This window comes from Myotis myotis, unplaced genomic scaffold (genome assembly GCF_014108235.1).
Source record: "Myotis myotis isolate mMyoMyo1 unplaced genomic scaffold, mMyoMyo1.p scaffold_m19_p_16, whole genome shotgun sequence".
NCBI lineage: Eukaryota > Metazoa > Chordata > Mammalia > Chiroptera > Vespertilionidae > Myotis > Myotis myotis.
The window spans coordinates 10,247,774-10,267,732 of NW_023416320.1; the positions used below are offsets into that span (position 1 = coordinate 10,247,774).

Sequence of the window (19,959 nt, forward strand, 5' to 3'; positions counted from 1 at the left end):
AATGTCACACCTGCTTGATTCCAGGAATCTGGCTCTGCAAGAGGCCAGCGTGGGGAACTGAATATGATGTTTGAAAAGCTCACCTGCAGGCCTGATGTGACCGAGGATCCTGGGACAGTGACTCAGGATGCTGACTGCCAGGAGTCACAGGCCACCTGAGTTAAGCTTAAACATTAATTCAAAATTATGTCTCTATTGTTATAGTCCAGGGATCCAAAGGAAATGACATAACAGATCACAGAGGAGAAACACTAGCAGCCCTATATTTGCTGCCCACTGCTATCCTTAGGCAGCCAATGTGTGCAGCACCAAGACCTGGGTATTGGTGGGAATGGAACTCAGAGCAGCTGTGGGCAAGCTGCAGGTGGGAGTCAACGACTGGACATGACCTGGATACAGGGACGTGGCCCCACCCGCCACCCTCATGCTTAGACCTGCAGCAAATCCATTTCCCCATCAAATACAGCTCAAGTCACGTAAGAGTCTACAATGACCTGGTGGGAATTTCAGATTTAACGATATAACATACAAGTATTAATAAAATCACTTTCTATAAACTGGCCATATGTGCAAAACAAGTAAACAAGCTCACCCCTGCTGTTTGTAGATCAGGTGTACTGGGGGGAGGGGGGCAGCATATGCCAAAGGAGGGTAATCTTTTTCCTTTTTTAATCCTTATCCAAGGATATTTTTCCATTGATCTTTTAGAGAGAGTGGCAGAGAGAGGGAAAGATAGGAGGAAACATTGATGTGAGAGAAACACATTGATTGGTTGCCTCCTGCATATGTCCTGACCAGGGTCAGGGCCGGAGAGGAGCCTGTAACCAAGGTATGTGCCCTTGACTGGAATTGAACCCAGGATTCTTTGGTTCATAGGCCGATGCTCTATCCACTGAGCCAAACCAGCTAGGGTGGGAATAATTTTTTTAAAGTGATGTTCTTAGCACTATTGATTTCATAGACAAGTGTGGTTGACATGAGAGTCACATTGTGATCACCATCATAGTGAAGTGTGATCATCGTAACTATAATGGTAATAGCTAATACTTACTAATATAAGCACAATTCTAAATGTTTTATATACAACTTAATCCTTATAATAAACCTGTGAAAAAATAATTATACTATTGTTATTATACTATTATAAAATATACTATATGTATATATTATATGTACATACATAATATCTATATATATAAAAGGTTAAGTAACTGACTGTCCATCCGCTCGACCGGCCCATACATATGACGCGCACTGGCAATCTATCTATATATATAAAAGGCCAAGTGACTGACCATCTGTCCATCCATCTGACTGACTGGCTGGTACATATGACACACACTGGCAATTTAAAAATAAACGTTGACTCACGCACACATGATACATATACAGCTCTCGCTGGCGCCAATTGTACATGTATTTTAATTTTATACAGTATTATATATACTACTTTGACATATAATTTTTTGCAGTAATGTAATTACTGCATGAATCTTCTAATTAATATCCTTTCAATGTGCACGAATCTGTGGACTGGGCCACTAGTAATATATAATATTGCATAAAACTATTACTGTCCCTATTGGGCATATGAGGAAATTGAGTCAAAGAGGAAATGACGATCTTATCTGGAATTTTCTAACTAAGTGGAGAGTGTGGATTGAAACCCAGGTAGTTACTTTCTTAATGATCACACTCTCCTGCCTCTTGTATGCCAGGGCCGATGAATGGACAACTCAGCCCTGACATTGTAGTCTCAGCGAGTGGCACCCAGGAGTTGTGCAGAGCATAACCTGAGGCCTCACACAGCGTCCCACTGGGGACAGAGGAACTGACCTCCATGGCAGGGGGCCTGGCTGGCCCTGAGGTTCCTTCAGACGAGCTCTCCAAACTGGAAGCCGTTTCATTAGATGGACGCTCCACCAAAAGAGGTCCCATGTCAAACTGATTTGGGAGGAGGTGAGTTCAACACACTTACATGGTTCTTTAACTGAAAGACCCCTTGGACCCTCAGTGCCTTAAGTATTCGCTGTGAATGTCCTCGAGGATATTTCTAAACACATCTGACAATTTATATCATCCCGAAGTAGAGCTTTGCGGACTATTTTCTACTTTGGGAAACATCTGACATTTAACTGGATGCAGCTGTGCGGCCTGTTTCAGGAGGCGCCGCGGCTCTAGCATAAAAGTCTCCTGTTGAAACTCTCGGACTGAGAATGCAGTACAAAGTGGCTGGAGGGAAAACAGCCTAGAATCAGAGCGATGCTTCCGTTCACTGGCACCTCCAGCTGCTGTGTCCTCCTCTACGCAAGCCCTAGATCTGAGACCTGCAGCCCCGTTCTTCCTCGGCTGACATCCCGTTTCCCAGCCCAACCGTCCTCTTAAGTAAAACCTGAAATCTCTTTTAATTGGTCTCTGCCCCCCAGCTCAAGGCTAGCGGGTATTAACTGTCTATCATCTAGCTTCTGGAATATGACTTGACCTTACTTCTGGCCTTAAGAGTTTTTTTCAGATTTAGCTGAGCCCGACTCCAGTGAAGATGGATGGGGGACTCTCTTGGTCCTGGCAATATGTCCCCTGATCAACAGGGCTCCAGCTATGACTTTTGTGGGTTACCTGGAGTCACGGAATAAACTGGGCTCCTGAACACCCCGTGGGACATTCTCTCCCCTTAGTACAATCTCCCCCGATTCCCGGGCTATGGAAGTGACATGCTGAAGGAGGCCTGGATTGAGAAGTCTCTCTAATGCAGGGAATAGAGTCCTGAACCTGCCATCACAAAGCCTGCCCTTCGTGGGGCAGCTTGGAAGCCCGAACAGCCAATCTGTCCTCTCATCCAGAGACAATGGCTTGTTTGGCTAGATTCGTACTCTAGCCACTGGCCCCAAACAAGCTGACCTCTGGTGTGGGAGGAGGAAGCGGGAGATGGTCCTCGTCTCACAATGAATTTCTTGACATTCTGTCCGGGGAAGCCATTAATAGGGGACTTGAAGTCAATACGTTACTAGTCTCTGGAGAGTGCTGATGAATGCACTGCAATTTTTATTTTTATGATAAGTATCTGGAGTAAATCAGCTAGGATCTCCCAGACTATTAGATTCTGTACTTTTGATGACAAAGGGAGAAGAGAGGGGAACATACTATCATTTTTGGCTGATAAAGGGGAGAGAAATCTGGTGCTTTTTTTTAAAAAAAGGGAAAAAATCATTAAAATAATTTAAAGCTATTAATCCACTGAGAATCAGAACACAGTCCAAAGCTTGTCATTGCGTTAATAATAGTTGGCGATTCCTTTCAGACATAGCTTTTGTGAGGTCATTTTTTGAGGCCAGTGGTGAAAAGCTTCATAGTCACAGAGCAACATTTGGCAATAAATTAGTTCAGCTTGTTCCCACATGGTCCAAAAATCTTCATTTGTTCCATCCTGCAAAACAAACTGCCATTTGCTTCAAGCAGGGAAAAATAAGTGATTTTCTTTTGCACATTTTGACAATTTAATTTTTAGCATGCTTATATGTTAATCTTTTTTTTTTAATGTCACTATTCTTTTCCTTGTTTGGTTTTAGTCTGTGTAAAGGAAAAAAAAATGCATTTTTAGCTTCTATCAGAAAGAGCCAAATTTGCTCAAGGCAACAGCAATACAGGACAAAAGAAAAGACACGTGACAACACATGTAGGGCTATATCACCAATAGTGAGGCTGAGGAAAAATCTCTTCCTAAGCATGAGGTGGGTGATGGCACTTCAGATCACGATAATCTCACGATGCCGCTGTTGGAGACGTGGGTATGGAATTGGTGACTACATCCTTCCTCATTCTTATGATACTAGACTGAAGTTAAGAATTAACCAGTTTTGCCTGGCTGGCATGGCTCAGTGGTTGAGCGTCGACCTATGAACCAGGAGGTTACAGTTCGATTCTGGTTGGGGCACATGCGGGCTCAGTCCCCAGTAGAGCATGTGCAGGAGGCAGCTGATCAATGATTCTCTTTCATCATTGATGTTTCTCTCTCTCTCTCTTTCTCCCTTCCTCTTTGAGAAAAAGAGAGAGAGAGAGAGAGAGAGAGAGAGAGAGAGAGAGAGAATTGACCAGTTTTAACTAGAGTATGCCACAAAGGTGCTATCGGTGATATAGCCCTACTAAAAAAGCATCAAGTTAGGAAGGCAAAAAAAGAATCCCAACCAGAGCCACAGGAAATGAAACCTGGATTGCTATCGTGTGCAAAGATACCCTCCTCTGGGTGTCCTCTGCTGAGGCAGTGGAGTGCAGTGGAGTGCAGTGGTGGCTAGGGTGGTAGTAGGAGTCAGGATGATGATGATGTGCTAGGCCCCATGCTAAGAGTTTTACACACATGAACTAATTTAACCCTCTGAGGTAGGTAATGTTATCTTCATTTTAAAGATGAGAAAATTGAGACTTCAAGAGAGGAAGTCACTTTGCAAAGGTCACACAGCTTTCTGACATGGGAGACACACTGCCAGTAGGGGCACTCTGGCTCCCCACTTGCTAGTTATATGACCTTGGGCAAGTTATCCAACCTAAGTACCCATTCTGTAAATGGGTTGGTTCCTGCATTCAAATGAGATAGCTCATTTAGAACAGTTATGATACCAGAAAAGAATAAATATTTAATAAAGTGTTCTGTTATTAAAATAAGAGAAATTAGTGAAGAATTAAATAACTAATATAAGTTTTACGTGGTTTGGTGAGAGAGAGAGAGAGAGAGAGAGAGAGAGAGAGAGAGAGAGAGGGAGAGAGAATTACCTCTTGGGCATAAAGTTGGCTACACATATGATGACAATGAACAGGGCTTTACATTTTTCAAAGTGCTTAAGTGAATGACCCAATTTGATCCTTAAAACAGTCTCTAATACTTGTCAGCCAACAGGCTTAGAGAAGTGAAGTCATATGCTGGCCACACAGCTGACAGCAGAAGCTGAATCCAGATCTGAACCCACGAGAGTGAGTTCAATTCATATCCTTTGATGTTGAGCCAGCTAATTGCTGTTAGTAATGCTTAGTTGATTTTGGGTTTTCTAAGTCTATGATCAAACCACCTGCACCGATTGATGCTGATATTCTTCCCTTTCACAGTTTATGACGAGCATTTATTCTTTCCCTAAACCTTACAGGCAGTGGCTGTAGTGCAGTATTGAACAGAGACTTACCCTTTTGCACCTTTGTTAACACTTCTCGTGTTGTTCCCTCTGTATGCCCACCTCCCAATGCTTGGATGTGGCCCCTGCCTGTCCTATCCAGCCATCAGAGAGGATTCAAATGTTACCTCTGCTGTCAAAAGTTCTCTCTGAGCTTCCCAGTTAGAGTAATCTCTCTTTACTCTAAACCAGCGGTTCTCAACTGGGGGGCGATTTTACTCCCCTCTCCCCCGGCCCGGGAACATTTGGCAATGTTTGAAGTCATTTTTGGTTGTCATAACTGGTGCAGAGGGTGTACGGGCATCTACTGTTTAAAGGCCAGTAGGGATGCTGCTACATACCCTACGAGGCACAAGACAGCCCCCTACGAAGAGGGAGTATCCAGCCTAAAACATCAGCAGTGCTGAGGTTGAGAAACCCTGTTCTAAACTAAAGCGTAAGGCCTTAATGATACATATTATTTCCTGCTTTTAAAAAACATTCAACTGTATTGTTTGAGGGCAGAGATTCTGTCTTAATTAGTCATCTTTTTACCACGAATGTTCATGATAATTAGGCAAGTCCCCCTTTACATCCGTCTGTATCGCTTCATCAAATATCTTAGATTAATTTAAACATTAATTGACCACTAATGACAAACAATGGCATATTTTAGGTAAAACAATTTAAAGTTTCCTGAAGACATTACATAACTAAGAAAGATGATGTAGGACCTAAGGTTTTTAACTTATAAGACGCGGGCATGGCTCCTTCTTACTTCTGATTCCAGACAACTCCCCCAAATGATTGCACAAACCATCATATATTTAAAAAATATAGAAAAAGAATATAGGTGACAAGATGCAGTTCACGTATGAATAGCATTTGGGAAAACACTTTAACCATGAAAAATGTGACAATCTTGACTACAAACTCTAGTAGCAGAATCCAAGGAAGGAGGAAGAGAAACAGTGCCAGCGCTGTCCCAACACTGGCTCCCGGGAAACATGATCAGAGACAACAAAGGCTCAACGTAGCGACGCTGGTGTCCGGGCTAACGCTCACACTCTAAGAGCAAACGTGATCTCCTCGGAAGCGAGTGGACATTGCTTTATTTCAAGCACCTAAAGGATCATATTCATTATCACACGTCAGCAGCAATTCAGACAGGAGTTTGTCAAGGAAGAAAACGGGAATCTCCAAAGTCTTTTCACCAATGGTATTTCCAACAAGAGGTGGAAGATAGAATCAATAGCGGATGGCTTTGCTAGTAACGAATCTGTCTTACAGCCAGGCAGGCTACTGTCATTTCCCACCAACAGCTGTATTTCCCAATAACATTTTATAAAAGAGCAATGTTCCGTGTTATGTTGGGAGAGAGCTAACTGCAAACCAGGTAGCTACTGGTACATCTAATTTGTGTGTGTGGTTTTCTTTTGTTTTGTTTTGTTAATCCTCACCCAAGGATATTTTTTCCATTGATTTTTAGAGAGAGTGGAAGGAAAGGAGGGAGGGGAGGGGGGGGGAGAGAGAGAAACGTTGATGTGAGAGAGACACGTGGATGGGTTGCCTCCCGCACATGGTCTGCCCAGGGCCAGGGATCGAACTTTCAACCCAGGTACGTGCCCTTGACCAGGAATGGAATTTGTGACCCTCCTGGTCCGAGGGCCAACACTCTAACCACTTAACACTGGCCAGGGTGTGTTTTTTCCTTTTTCATGTATACTTTCATAGGACAGTCTAACAAAATACATCCTTTGAAATAAAATTTACTGGATTTTATTATGCTCGTAAAAATTTCATAAAATTCATAATCACAATACTATAAAATAATAATTTGCTGTGGTCAATCGTATGGGGAGTGGGTGCAATGAAGATGGAAGTATTTCCCATGGAAGAGTAAACGGCACCTCCAAGATGATATCATTTCAGTAATTTGTTCCCAGTTTCCAAAGCACATATCTTTTATGGGTAGCATTATTTACTTCCTGATCAAGCAGTGCTGTAATGACAGGAATTGAAGAATTACTTACCTAGTACATCGGAGGCTCTCAAATTTTCTTTCAGAAACATAGCAGAAATAAAGGCACTACCTAGAAAGACAATGGCCGTTAGTGGTGTTTCCAATATAAAAACATATATTACGCAATGGCGTTTGAAAGAAGTTAATCAGTTAGTGTCCTAAGCTGGCTAGCTGTGTCCTGGTCAGAGACACCCAGTGGCTGTGGCTGTACAATAACTTCTTTCCTGCTCATGGTTCAGGATACATGGAAAGTAGCCTGGCTCACAATGGCCCTGGGACCGTGATTGGGATGGTGCCCCATGGACAGTGAGGGCTTAATAACTGAATGAATGAATGGAAAGGAAGGGAGGAAAGGAGGGAGGGAGGAACTGTGACACCAGTGTTGCTATGGAAAGGCAGAAAGAGACAGAAGGGAAGGAAAGAAGGAAGTCTTAACTTCATATCCCACATGGAAACTCATTATTTCCCATCACCTCCTCCTTTAATCCTCACTCCTATGATGCCTCTGTCAAGCACCAGAATCCTAGAACTCCGCCTGGCTGCCCCCCTCACACTACACATCCAACAGGCTACTGGGCCTGTTAAAGCTGTGTCTGTCTCTCTCAAATCCACCCTCTCCTCTGCATTCCACTGTCACTGTCCCAGCTCAGGCCAGCTTCACCCTGGCTCAGGCCACTATAATAGTTTTCACTGGGGCCTCCCATCTCACGACCCCTTCCCCTTAACACCACCAGAGTCATCTTCTAAAATGCAAATCTCATGTCAAGCCACAGCTTATCAACCTCTTCAGTAGCTTCTTCTCATTTTCAGGGGAGAGGCAGCCATGCAAAGACAGCCAGCCATGCTTATGCTCCTGCCACTTTCCTTGCCACATCTGCCCTTGACCTCTTTTATATTCCATACCCACTCTTACGAAAACAGTCCTAATTCCCAGCACCGCCAGTTAGCTTCATGCTGAAGGACTGCTATTTGTGCCATTCCTTACGCAACTCGGCCTCCATCCTCTCGAGCACCTCGAGACTAAAGCATAACCTCTGCCCTCCCCAGTCCCCACCACCAGGTTGACCACTCCACCCTTATGGGTGTCACCCCTTGTAACAGAGCTTTTCACCACACCTACTAGTAAGATCTGCGTGTCTCCCCTAAAACTACCCATCCACTTGCCTCTGAGGTATAGCCTATTCTCCTAAGATCTCCAGTGTGTGGTTTGTGCCTAGCACATAAGTAAAGTGTTTGCGGATCTCTCTGTCCAGCACTTGCTGGCCCTGGTGATGTGTAAGACCCTCTTTCCCATTGCCGATGCTACTGAGTCCGCAGCCTCGTAACTGAGCCACGGCCTCTGCGACGGCTCAGCCATGTGGGCAAGTCGCCTCTTCCCACATTGTTCCTCCTATGGAGCCATTCCTCCACGAGGGGGGGGGGGGGGTATGGGAAAAGGCAAACTTGCAATAATACAAAGCACAGGCATACAACATGATCTGTATTTTAGATTAAAAAAATTATTAGCCGAGTTGTTGTTTTTTAAAGTAAATATACAGGGGGAAAGTCATTATAAAACAATTTCACCATTTAGAGAAAACTGCAGTTAGTGTGTGTATTTTCCTTAATTGAGATATACTATAATGCAAATTTTCTTTTCTTGGTTTCCTCAGTTACTATATTACGCACCACTTGCCGTGTCATTAAAAATTCTTCATAGATATCATTTTAATGAGTCTGTATAATAATCCATTAAATCATTTTAATTTGAATATATCTGATATTCTGGCAATTGATTTAAAACTATAACAATTCTACACCAGAAACACTCATTCAAGGTAAACTGGGATCCTCATGGGTTCTCTCCATCTTTTTCTCAACCTAGCTCCCTCTCATTCAAGTTGAGCTACTTCCTTGAGAACTTTTCCTGTTTACAGGAATGAACGATTCACACAGAATAAATAGAGCATGGGGACTGTCCACCAGGCACGAATTTAATTGTGTGGCATGGCTTTAAAACATGAAAGGAACATTTCCTGCACACAAATTAATCTACGGAATACATAGCCCATTACATTAAGAATTGAGTTTGGGGCAGATTGAAAATGTCTGAAAATCTTGTTTCAGGTTTGAACCAACATAATTCAGGTCAACTAATTTCACATGTTAGAGAATTAGAAAAGGTATAAAAACCAAGACCCCACTTCCACCCCCATCACTGACTTCCTGTGTAATAAGGTAAGGAATGTTCCCAAGCAGAGGGAGACAGATTAACAATAAAAAAAAAAAAAACAAAACAAAAAAAACAGGCAACGTATCCCTATGCTAACACGCACACACAATACATTCCACTGTAACAACAGATGACAATTTCATAGCAAAGAGGCCAGTAAGAAGGGAGACACTGCTGACATGGAACAGGGGAATTCTAGAGCTACTAGGAGACAGAGATAATCTACTCCAGGGCCTAGGAGTTATCACTGGGAAACGGAGGCCCAAAAAGAGGTTGTTTATTCATCAATCTGTTCATCTAACAAACACTTATATCACAGCAGAAGTGGAAGCAGCGCCCATGTTTCCTTATCCCAGTCCAGAGCTCTTCCTAGTAAACTACACGCCATTGCTCCCTTGAAGAAAAGCATCATTTCCCTTCTCTTTTTGTTGCTAAGCCACAGTTTCATAAATACGTTCACTTTCAGAGGAATTGGGGGAAATGTTATATAGGAGATAATTTCATTACAAAACGCAAAAAGGATATGAATGGTAACAATAAGCTTGAACTACACTAATGCATCAAATCATACAGATTGCTGTGAAATAGTTATCAGAGTTGTATGAAATGTAAATATGCTATTTTTACTTTCTGAAAAGAAAATTATGTCTGATGCACTTATATACTCATTTTTCTGTTTTAAGAGAACATGAGATTTTCTATAAAATTTTTACATAAGAGAATAAAAAGATTTTAAATTTTATTTATCTAGCAAAGAAAGCAATAAGAGGAACATTCTATTAAGATACATTTACTTGTAACTCATTTACCCTGAAAAACATTGTTAAAATGAGAGCAGGGCAGAGCAAAAACAGCATCGGAACAACAGCTAATCACACGACTTCCAAGTAGAGTAGTAAATGTTTAAGATGAGGAAAAAATAAACTAAAAGTGCTCCCGTATACATTGGCAATCAGAGATCTGTCAAACTCAACCCTGTCTAGTTGTGGCTATAACCATGACCACTGTGCAATGGACACTTAGAAAGGGGGACAACCTATTACACTTCTATTCCTCTAGTAAAATCCAATATTCAACAGAAAAAAAATGTCGAGATCAAAAGCATTAAAACAGAACACACTTGTAAACGAAACAGATTTGTGCTGGGTACAGGTACCTCTGAGCACGCACACTGTTGGGTACATTTTGGACTACACGCATATTTGGGCAGAGGTTCGTCCTGGCTTTCGTAGGACATGGGTTTACACAGAGAACGCTCCCGGCCACTGGTCTCCAGAGCGCTCACAGACACAGGTCTACATGAGTGTGCATAGACCAGGGGTGGGCAAACTTTTTGACTCGAGGGCCACAATGGGTTCTTAAACTGGACCGGAGGGCCGGAACAAAAGCATGGATGGAGTGTTTGTGTGAACTAATATAAATTCAAAGTAAACATCATTACACAAAAGGGTACGGTCTTGTTTTTTTTTTTAGTTTTATTCATTTCAAAGGGGCCGGATCCGGCCCGCGGGCCGTAGTTTGCCCACGCTGGCATAGACTCTGGGGTTAAATTCATTGCACCGTGTCACACTGTGACTCAGAGATAGACACTGGACTACAAATGACCATAACACATTAAAAAAGGTGAAAAGCAGTATATGAAGTGGTTCTGTAGGAATCACGAGGGGAAAAGATAGCAGGAATATTATCCATTGGGGAAAGGACAAAAAAAACACACACACAAAAAGCTAACGTATTTTCTCTGGCTCAAATAGTGCTCCATGGGGAAGTTTAGTCATACAGTCAGTCACTTGGCCTCGACCATAGAGCTTCATGGCTTCGAAAAATCTTAGCAATTGTTACAATGGACTGACTCCTATTGATGAGTCATCTATTCTCTCTTCAGCCGTTAAGTGTCACTCAGGTTAGCAATCGGGATGCAGATGTTTTCTGGTCAAGGCTGACAAAGGAAACTTACACATGGGCATTCTGATTGGGATTTCCAGGTGAAAACAGATACAGGTCAAGCAAGATTCTGGCGGCTGCAGCTGAACCAAGTCTAGATGTGGGGGACCGTTCCAGTCCCAGGTATAGGGATGTGTCCTGGTATTGAGCTCTCTAATACTTCCTGGTATGCTTAGGAACAAACCCTCTATTTGTTCTTCATCCACCTCCTCTCTGACGTCACTTAGACTTGTTCTAAAACCTGGTTGTTATTATGGAAGAGTTACTTAGCTTCATGTGGCCAAGAGTTGGTACTCTATAAGATCCACAGCAGGCCACAAGTGAGAGGAAGAAACCAACAAGCATACATTAATTTGGTGCATGAGAGTTCAGATAGGTTGTACTAACTTGATTTGGATTTCTTCTGTGATAGCTACTAAGGGCCAGAAGTTAGGCATCAGTTTTCTGTTACACAGGACAAGGGTCTCAAGGTCATGGGGGTTCTTAATGCTATTCTTGCTATATGTTAAAAAAATGCACAGTATTTTGCAGCTGCAGCTGCAATGGGATGAGCTTGACCAAAACCATAACTAGATAAGTTTAGCCAACTGCAAAGAAGAAATTGACAGGCAATCAACCAAACAGTGTACACAAGCAATGGCTAAGCCTCCCTTTGGGAAGGCAGAGCTTTGGATGTGAGTCTTACTTGCTGCCAGAATAAAACTAATGGCAACCGTGTCTTGTTCTTGAATAAGAACATCCCAAGTGGCAAACCTCTTGAGTTCAGTAACATTTCTGTAAGATAGCAATTAAGCCCCAGGGTAGATTTTTACCTAAAAATCGTTTTTGATTTTTGGGTCTGTAGAGTGATAGGTAAATGGCACTCCCTTTTTCAATTTGCAACACTGAATTATCTGTGTACATTTTACTTAAATTATCTACCCCTCCAAATAATAACTTTTTAATTAAAGATTTAATAGCACAGGAAAAAGTTCAATAACTATTTAAATGTGTTATAGTATGGCTATTTAAAAAAGATTTTAATCCGAGTGGATTAAAAAACTGTGGTACATCTAGGTACACAATGGAATACTACACTGTTGTGAAAAAGAAGGAACACCTACCATTCGCAACAGCAGGGATGGACCTGGAGGGCATTATGTTAAGCGAAATAAGCCAGTCAGAGAAAGATAAATATCACATGATCTCACTCATTTGTGGAATACCACGAACAACATAAACCCATGAACAAAAATAGATCCAGCCCTAGCTGGTGTGGCTCAGTGGATAGAGCACTGGCCCACAGGCTGAAGGGTCCCAGGTTCGATTTCGGTCAAGGGCACATGCCTGGTTGTGGGCTACGATTCCCAGTAATGGGTGTGCAGGAGGCAGTGATCAATGATTCTCTCTCATCATTGATGTTTCTATTTCTCTCTCCCTCTCCCTTCCTCTCTGAAATCAATAAAAATATATTTTAAAAAAAATAGATCCAGAGACAGAGAAATATCGAACAGACCATCAAACCTCAGAGGGAAGGGGATAGAGATCAACCAAAGGGCTTGCATGCATGCATATAAGCCCAACCAATGGACACAGACACTAGGGGGGTGAGGGCATGTGCTGGTGGGGAAGGGGGGGGGGGCAATGGGTGACCTGGAGAGCATCATGCTAAGCGAAATAAGCCAGTCGGAGAAAGATAAATATCACATGGTCTCACTCATTTGTGGAATATAATGAACAACATATATAAACTGATGGGGGGAGAAAAGGAGACATATGTAATACCTTAATCAATAAAGAATTAAAAAAAAAAGGTTTTGTTCACATGTACTTCTCATTTTTTACCCTTTTATGACCACTTCTTTTTTTTTTTTTTTTTTTTTTAAATATATTTTATTGATTTTTTACAGAGAAGAAGGGAGAGAGATAGAGAGTCAGAAACATCGATGAGAGAGAAACATCGACCAGCTGCCTCCTGCACATCTCCTACTGGAGATGTGCCCGCAACCCAGGTACATGCCCTTGACCGGAATCGAACCCGGGACCCTTCAGTCCGCAGGCCGACGCTCTATCCACTGAGCCAAACCGGTTTCGGCGATGACCACTTCTTAAAAGACAAATTTAATCCAAAACTTAAGAATAAAAACAATTACACATTACCTATAGGTAATTGTGATATGATATTCTTCTTTGATTCCATTGGAAAGAAAAAACCCATTCAGGTCACAAACTCAAATGCCGACAGTGGCCATTAAGCTGATCCCCTGGAGAGGACAGAAGAGTGGGCTGTGGCGACCAGGACTACACAGCCAGTGACAGGTGGCAGCCACCACTCAGCCCTCGCGCACTGAGAGTCCCCTGCTACCAGATCTGATTCTTCTGGACAAAAACCCAGTTCTTGTGTGTCATGGTCCAGTTTCTAAACATGGGGAAATCATTTGTATTCGTATAAGCATTGTTTGAGCCAAACAAAACACAGCCGAGGCCAGAGCTGGTCAGCAGGCCACCACCAGTGTGTGAGCACTGTCCTAGTCCTCAATTTCCATTTCCTGGACATTCGAGTTATCGTTTCGTGTCTGCCATCTGAGGAGAACTCAGGGTATATGTTCATCATATAGGAAAGCAGAAGGCAAAGTAGTAAAGAAAACTCTTCCTTTATGAAAAAACAAAGTCACCCATGACATGAAAAGAACAGACTGACAGAATAATGCTACAAACAGATCCTCGCATGTAAATATCTGGCTTGTGGTTTCTGACCGCTTAGAAGGGCAGCTGTACTGTACGGGGAAAAGCAAACCGCAAAGCACGTTCGTGTCAGTCACAGCCCAGCGTCGAGCACGTGCACACATGGAGCGTGCTCACAGGCTCATCTAGTCTAACCGTACGAGGCACCGACTGCTCCACAATTATCATTCCTTGTTAGCTGTAGAATTACATGTCAGTTACAACGTACCCGTGGAGTTAGGATTTGAAGATCTGAGGACACTTTGAAAGATGTTTCTTTACAGAGAAAAAAGTTAGCCTACCATCCCTAATGGTAGGAATGAAAGTGAGTAATTCATCGTACTAAAAAAATTGCTATTGTCACTTATTGAAGATAATAACAAGATAATTCATAGGTTATTTGCATAATTTCAAATGAGGAAATGTAACTGGATTAAGAGCAATAAGCCCTTCTTTTCTACATTTTTTTTCTTGACACACAGTAGTGATTAAACTTGAAAAGACTCCAAAAAAAATGAAAATGCTATCATTGGAAAGATTAACTCTGTATTACAAATTTAAATGTGCATTACTTCAACAATAGCAGTTTCTCTAGAAATACATTGTGGTGTTCTCAGATAATAAGGATGGACGCAAATACAGTTTTTAGGTTTTTGGAATGCTTTCAGCTGAGTGCACGAGCGGACAGACGTAAGGTGAGAACCTCAGAGCTTTATTCCACACATAGAGGCCCGGTGTATGAATTCATGCACCAGTGGGGTCCCTCAGCCTGGCCTGCAGGATCGGGCTGAAACCAGCTCTTCGGCATCCCCCAAGGGGTCCCGGATTGCGAGAGGGCGCAGGTCAGGCTGAGGGACCCCACCGGTGCACAGTCGGGGCCGATGAGGGATGTGGGAGGTTGGTCAGCCAGGGAGGGACCGCAGGAGGGTTCCAGGGGTGTGTCTGACCCATCTTGCTCAGTCCCGATTGGCCTGACCCCAGCAGCAAGCTAACCTGCTGGTCAGAGCGTCTGCCCTCTGGTGGTCAGTGCACATGACAGCGACTGGTCGACTGGTTGCGGCCTCCTGGTGGTCAGTGCACATCACAGTGAGCAGTTGAGTGGCCTTAGCATATCACTAGCATATTACGCTTTGATTGGTTGAAGGGATGACCAGACGACCAGACACTTAGCATATTAGGCTTTTATTATATAGGATGTTACTTAGGCTGTTTTGGGGACCATGTGCTGAAGCAGACAGCCCAGCAAGTCACTGAGAAAAGGGCATCTTATCTTTGCACATGCCCAACAGGAAGATAAACATCCATGCGAAGCGCCACTGTCACAGGCAGCTGTGAGGTCTGGAGCCCCAGCGAGTTCACGGGCTGGCACTAAGCACAGGGCTCCACGCGCTGGGACACGCGCAGTATCTAGGTCTGTGGAACGCGATGTCACTCACTCATTGGTCTGTTTATGCTTCCTTTCATTTGTTTCTAATAAAAATCTTGGAGACCCAAGTTTCTGCTTGAGATGACTTCTCTGGAACTCCAAAAGGCCTCGCCCGGGCGTCTGGCTACGCTATGCCCATCGTCTAATGGATCACAGACATGTTTCAGTGTAGAGCTTCCTAACAGCACAACAGAAATACACGAAACAACATATATTCCACATCCTGCATTTCATTTTGAGCAAACGCCAGCATGTTGGGGGAAATTAGAGACGGAAAAGACTTATCAGTCATATGTCTCACTCTCTTCTCCAGTTTTAATCCAAATTAGCCACACTGAGGGTGACTCCTTCTCTTAGGAAATTATCCCAGGGCCAAGGAGACTGAGCTGCCAGTAATTTCTATCGTTCCATTTAATATTCCAAGTGTTTGATCTCGTATAATTCACCTCAAATTTAACCTACTTATGACGCACTTCTATTCATCTGGGAAATAATTAAGGAGAATAAGCGTATGTGGCTCAGATGGTACCTGGCGCAGAGGACGCACATTCAATGTTAGGCCCTTACCTTTCGCTATTTCTAAAGGACTGCCCGGGTTTCATTGGAGAAAGATGATATCTCCTCTGGACTCTTTTCTAATTACTTCCAAAAAATATACTCGGAGGCACAAAACTGGAGAATGTTCCTCATGTTCCATCTGTTCCACCCTCCTGCCCCTGCAGCAAGCTCCCTTCGTGGCCCGCTCCAGTGCCACCCCCGGTGAATTTTATACTGAGCGAGCTCTGCCCTGAATCTTCTTCACTCTATGTGGCTTCAACTCTTTGGATTGTTGCTGACTTAATGATTTTTTTATTTTTTTATATTTTTATTGATTTCAGAGAGGAAGGGAGAGGGAGAGAGAGATAGAAACATCAATGATGAGAGAGAATCATTGATTGGCTGCCTCCTACATGCCCCCCTACTGGGGATCGAGCCCACAACCTGGGCATGTGCCCTTGACCAGAATTGAACCCGGGACCCTTCAGTCCGCAGGCTGATGCGCTATCCACTGAGCCAAACCAGCTAGGGCTTAATGATTTTAAATCATCTCTCAATGCATAGATCACAGGCATGGGGATGAACAGAAAAAGGAAAATGTTACACGAAGGACACCCTTTGTAGATGCACAAATAATCCAACTCAACCCCCACAGGACAGTCTTATAAACCTTTGTGCATTTACAAGGGCAAGTACTCACAAGTCCCTTGCAATGAAATGTTTAACCATTGTGCTTCGTCAGGAATGGAAATCTTTGAAACAATGTTCTTTTCTGTTCCAACACCCTAGATCGGAACATCCTATCCTCGTTTTATCACAATTCAATTTCAAACCAACTCCCCGAGGCTGTAGTGTGTGATTTCCCTGGGCCCCTCTCCTAGAAAGAGCCAACGGCAGGCAACCAGACACGCACAGTCACAGTCTCCTGGGTCTCTCGGGTGAACGGCCAGGACAGACATTAAACAAGTCACTGAGAGCACGATGGGACCTGCCAAAGGGGAAGGGCGAGGTCGGGACCGGCCGGGGCCGCTGAGCAGGTTGTGCAGAGCACAGTCACTGCAGCTGAGGAGGCACCACCCACATCTCAGATTCTGTCGGTTTGTGTATTTCCCAGGACAACTTTCTGACAGGTGGCACCAGAGTGTCCTGCTTCAATAAAATCAACGTACTCCAATTTGCAGACAAAGTACCCTGAGAAAGGCTGCCTTTTGCTAACTCACAAAAAGGCACTGAGCAGAGACTACACCTGCTGAATTTAGTCTAGGAGCCAGGAAAGGCTGCTGAGGAGGAGGGTGTACCTGGGACAGGCAGTAAAGCAGAAGTTTAAAATTTTAGTACAAGTTCTACAGATATCCAACTTACTTCTTTTTACCAAGTTTTTGGTATAGTAAATAGTTCTTCAGAAGCTATTTTTTAAAAATATATATATTTTTATTGATTTCAGAGAGGAAGGGAGAGGGAGAGAGGTAGAAACATCAATGATGATAGAGAATCATTGATGGGCAGCCTCCTGCACGTCCCCTATTGGGGATCGAGCCCAAACCGGGGCATGTACCCTGACCGGGAATTGAACCGTGACCTCCTGGTTCATAGGTCGACACTCAACCACTGAGCCACACCAGCCGGACAGAAAACACATTCTTAAATTGCAGTTAGACCTGAAAAACTCCGCCCTTCATCCTCTTTGAAGTTAGTCAGCGAGCAAAGAAAGTGCTGCAAAGTGAGAGTAGCAAGAAGAGTTGCACACACATCTCAGGCTGTTACCACTTGTCCTCTGACAAACTCCTGGGTCTGGTTTCTAGGTGCATTTTGTCGTGGTAGGTTGTCTGGAAATCCTAGCATTTTCCAACCTGTTTTGGTAGGGAATGTGAGGAGGAGTCAAAGGGTAATTACTGCTTAATGGCCCAACAGAGGAGCCGGGAAGATCCGACTTCTCAGCTCCCTGAAGGTTAACCACTGCGTGGATAAGAACGAAAAGCTTTTCTTGAACTGGTTCGTCCTCTTTAGAAAATGTAACCATTGGCCACCTTTGGGGGCCTGGAGGCAACGCCGTCATAGGGAATTGTGAACTTTGAATTTCGTTTCTATGTGAGAAGGAGGCACAGCGGCGAGAGCCAGTGCTGTCGCCGAGGCAGACACTGTACTTACTGCTCAGCTAGTTCTGTTCTCAGGGTGTTACCCAATTCCTCCTGTGACAACGTCTGAGGTAAGCACTCTTTTTCTTTTCTTAAAACAATTATCTTTATTGTTGAAAGTATTACAGATCGTCCCCTTCTTCTCCCCCCATTAACTTCCTCCACACAAGCACCTCCCCACCAGGCCTTCACCACACTATTGTCTGTGCCCCTGGATTATGTATAGATGCATATAAAATCCTTCGGTTAATCTCTCCCCACCCACCCACCCCCGCCTTCCCTCTGAGGTTCCACAGTCTGTTCCTTGCTTCCATGTCTCTGGATCTACTTTCTTCATCAGTTTATTTTGTTCATCAGATTCCACCTATGAGCGAGATCACATGATACTTGTCTCTCTCTGACTGGGGGGAGCACTCTTTTTACTCCCATTTTACAGATTAGAAATCGAGGCGTGAACCGGTTTAAACACCTTGCCCAAGGTCACAGAGCTTTCCAGGGGCAGGACTGAGATTGGAGCCTCAGTGTGGCCCGAGAGCTTGTGCTCCTGGCCATTCTACTGCCCTGGCTTATTGGGGAAGCATCCAGCCGAAGCGCTAGATGAAAGTGAAAAAACTACCCATTAAGCTTTCTTAATTATGGAAACACGAACACAAGTCTAAAATTAACCGCACTGCTGGTATCACCAGCCTTTCCGCAGAACACGCGTTGGGACCTATTCCTCACTGACAAAGGCCTTTAGTGGGACAAGTAGGGGGAAAGCACAAGGTGCACAAGGATACGAGGGCTCCGACTCTCTCTCTCAAAAAGCAGGACCCAGGCCTGGCCACTCCGATCTGCCTGCTCACCAGGACTGCGTCCCGTCATCCAAGCCCACCGCCTGCTCGGGCCCGTTGTCTATCCCGGCTGAGTCCCGATGCGGGGACTGCTGTGAGCTCTGCCTTCAGAGGTCCCCGAGGGTCCTCAGCAGAACTGTTGTTTGTAGAGACGCTTCGTAGAAAAGCATCGTGTGATTGTCAGGTTTGGGAAACCTGGCCCATTGCCTCTGCCTTTGAAAGACTGACCCTGCGCCTGGACCCACCCCAGGCCCCGGAACCCCACACGGACGACACCTGCGTCACTGGAAGCCTAGTATTTCAGAAACGTGCTTGACTGGGGAATTCTTTGTCCCTTAGAACACCCTCGAAAGCACCGGCAAAAGTCTGCTTGTGAAACGCTGTCTCAGGGTGAGCATGTCAGTGGGGTCCAGCAGGACACCGACAGACAGAGGGCCAGAAAGGACAGAAATGAACATGGTTTGAGGCGGGAACGTGGAGAGAGTGCGAATGGAAATATCCATAACGCTGACCATAGTGCTTCTTCCATACTAGTCCTAATTAAAACAAACAAACAAAAAAACCCTGCACGAATCCAGTGTACAGAGGGAGCAGGAGCTCTGATGACTAAGACAGAGCAGCAGGTCCGACACATGCACACCGTGTGTGGTGAGACTGCACATGGGGTCAAGGAGCACAGAGGGCTGGAAGGAGCAGACCGGCCGGAGGAAGAGGGAAGGTACCCTTCGCTTGGACTTCAGAGCTAAACTGTCTAGAGTGTCCTAGATTTTAATTTCTTTTTAAAAATTTATAAAGCAGAGGAAGAAAAAGAGGCCAGAACAGAAGATGCAACCTCCATGCAACATTGCAACAGACATTATCCTTTTTTTCTTAATTCAAAGGGAGATTTGATTTCTCTGTTGAGGCTCCCAAGGAATAATAAGGGGGAAAAGTTCTAGCAAAGAAGTGTGGACACTCTTCTGCCTCATCTATAAACACAGCCATAAGATACGTCTGCGTGAAAAATACTTT

General features: G+C 44.0%; 1 protein-coding gene across 1 annotated transcript in view; it reads right to left on the reverse strand.

Moving 5' to 3' along the window:
- NIPAL2 (NIPA like domain containing 2) overlaps nt 1-19,959 on the reverse strand; it is a 66,993-nt gene that overhangs the window by 23,588 nt on the left and 23,446 nt on the right. Inside the window, exon 4 of the mRNA XM_036337839.1 lies at nt 7,169-7,228. Within this exon, the coding sequence (XP_036193732.1) occupies nt 7,169-7,228 (60 nt within the window). The remainder of the gene's footprint in view (nt 1-7,168; nt 7,229-19,959) is intronic.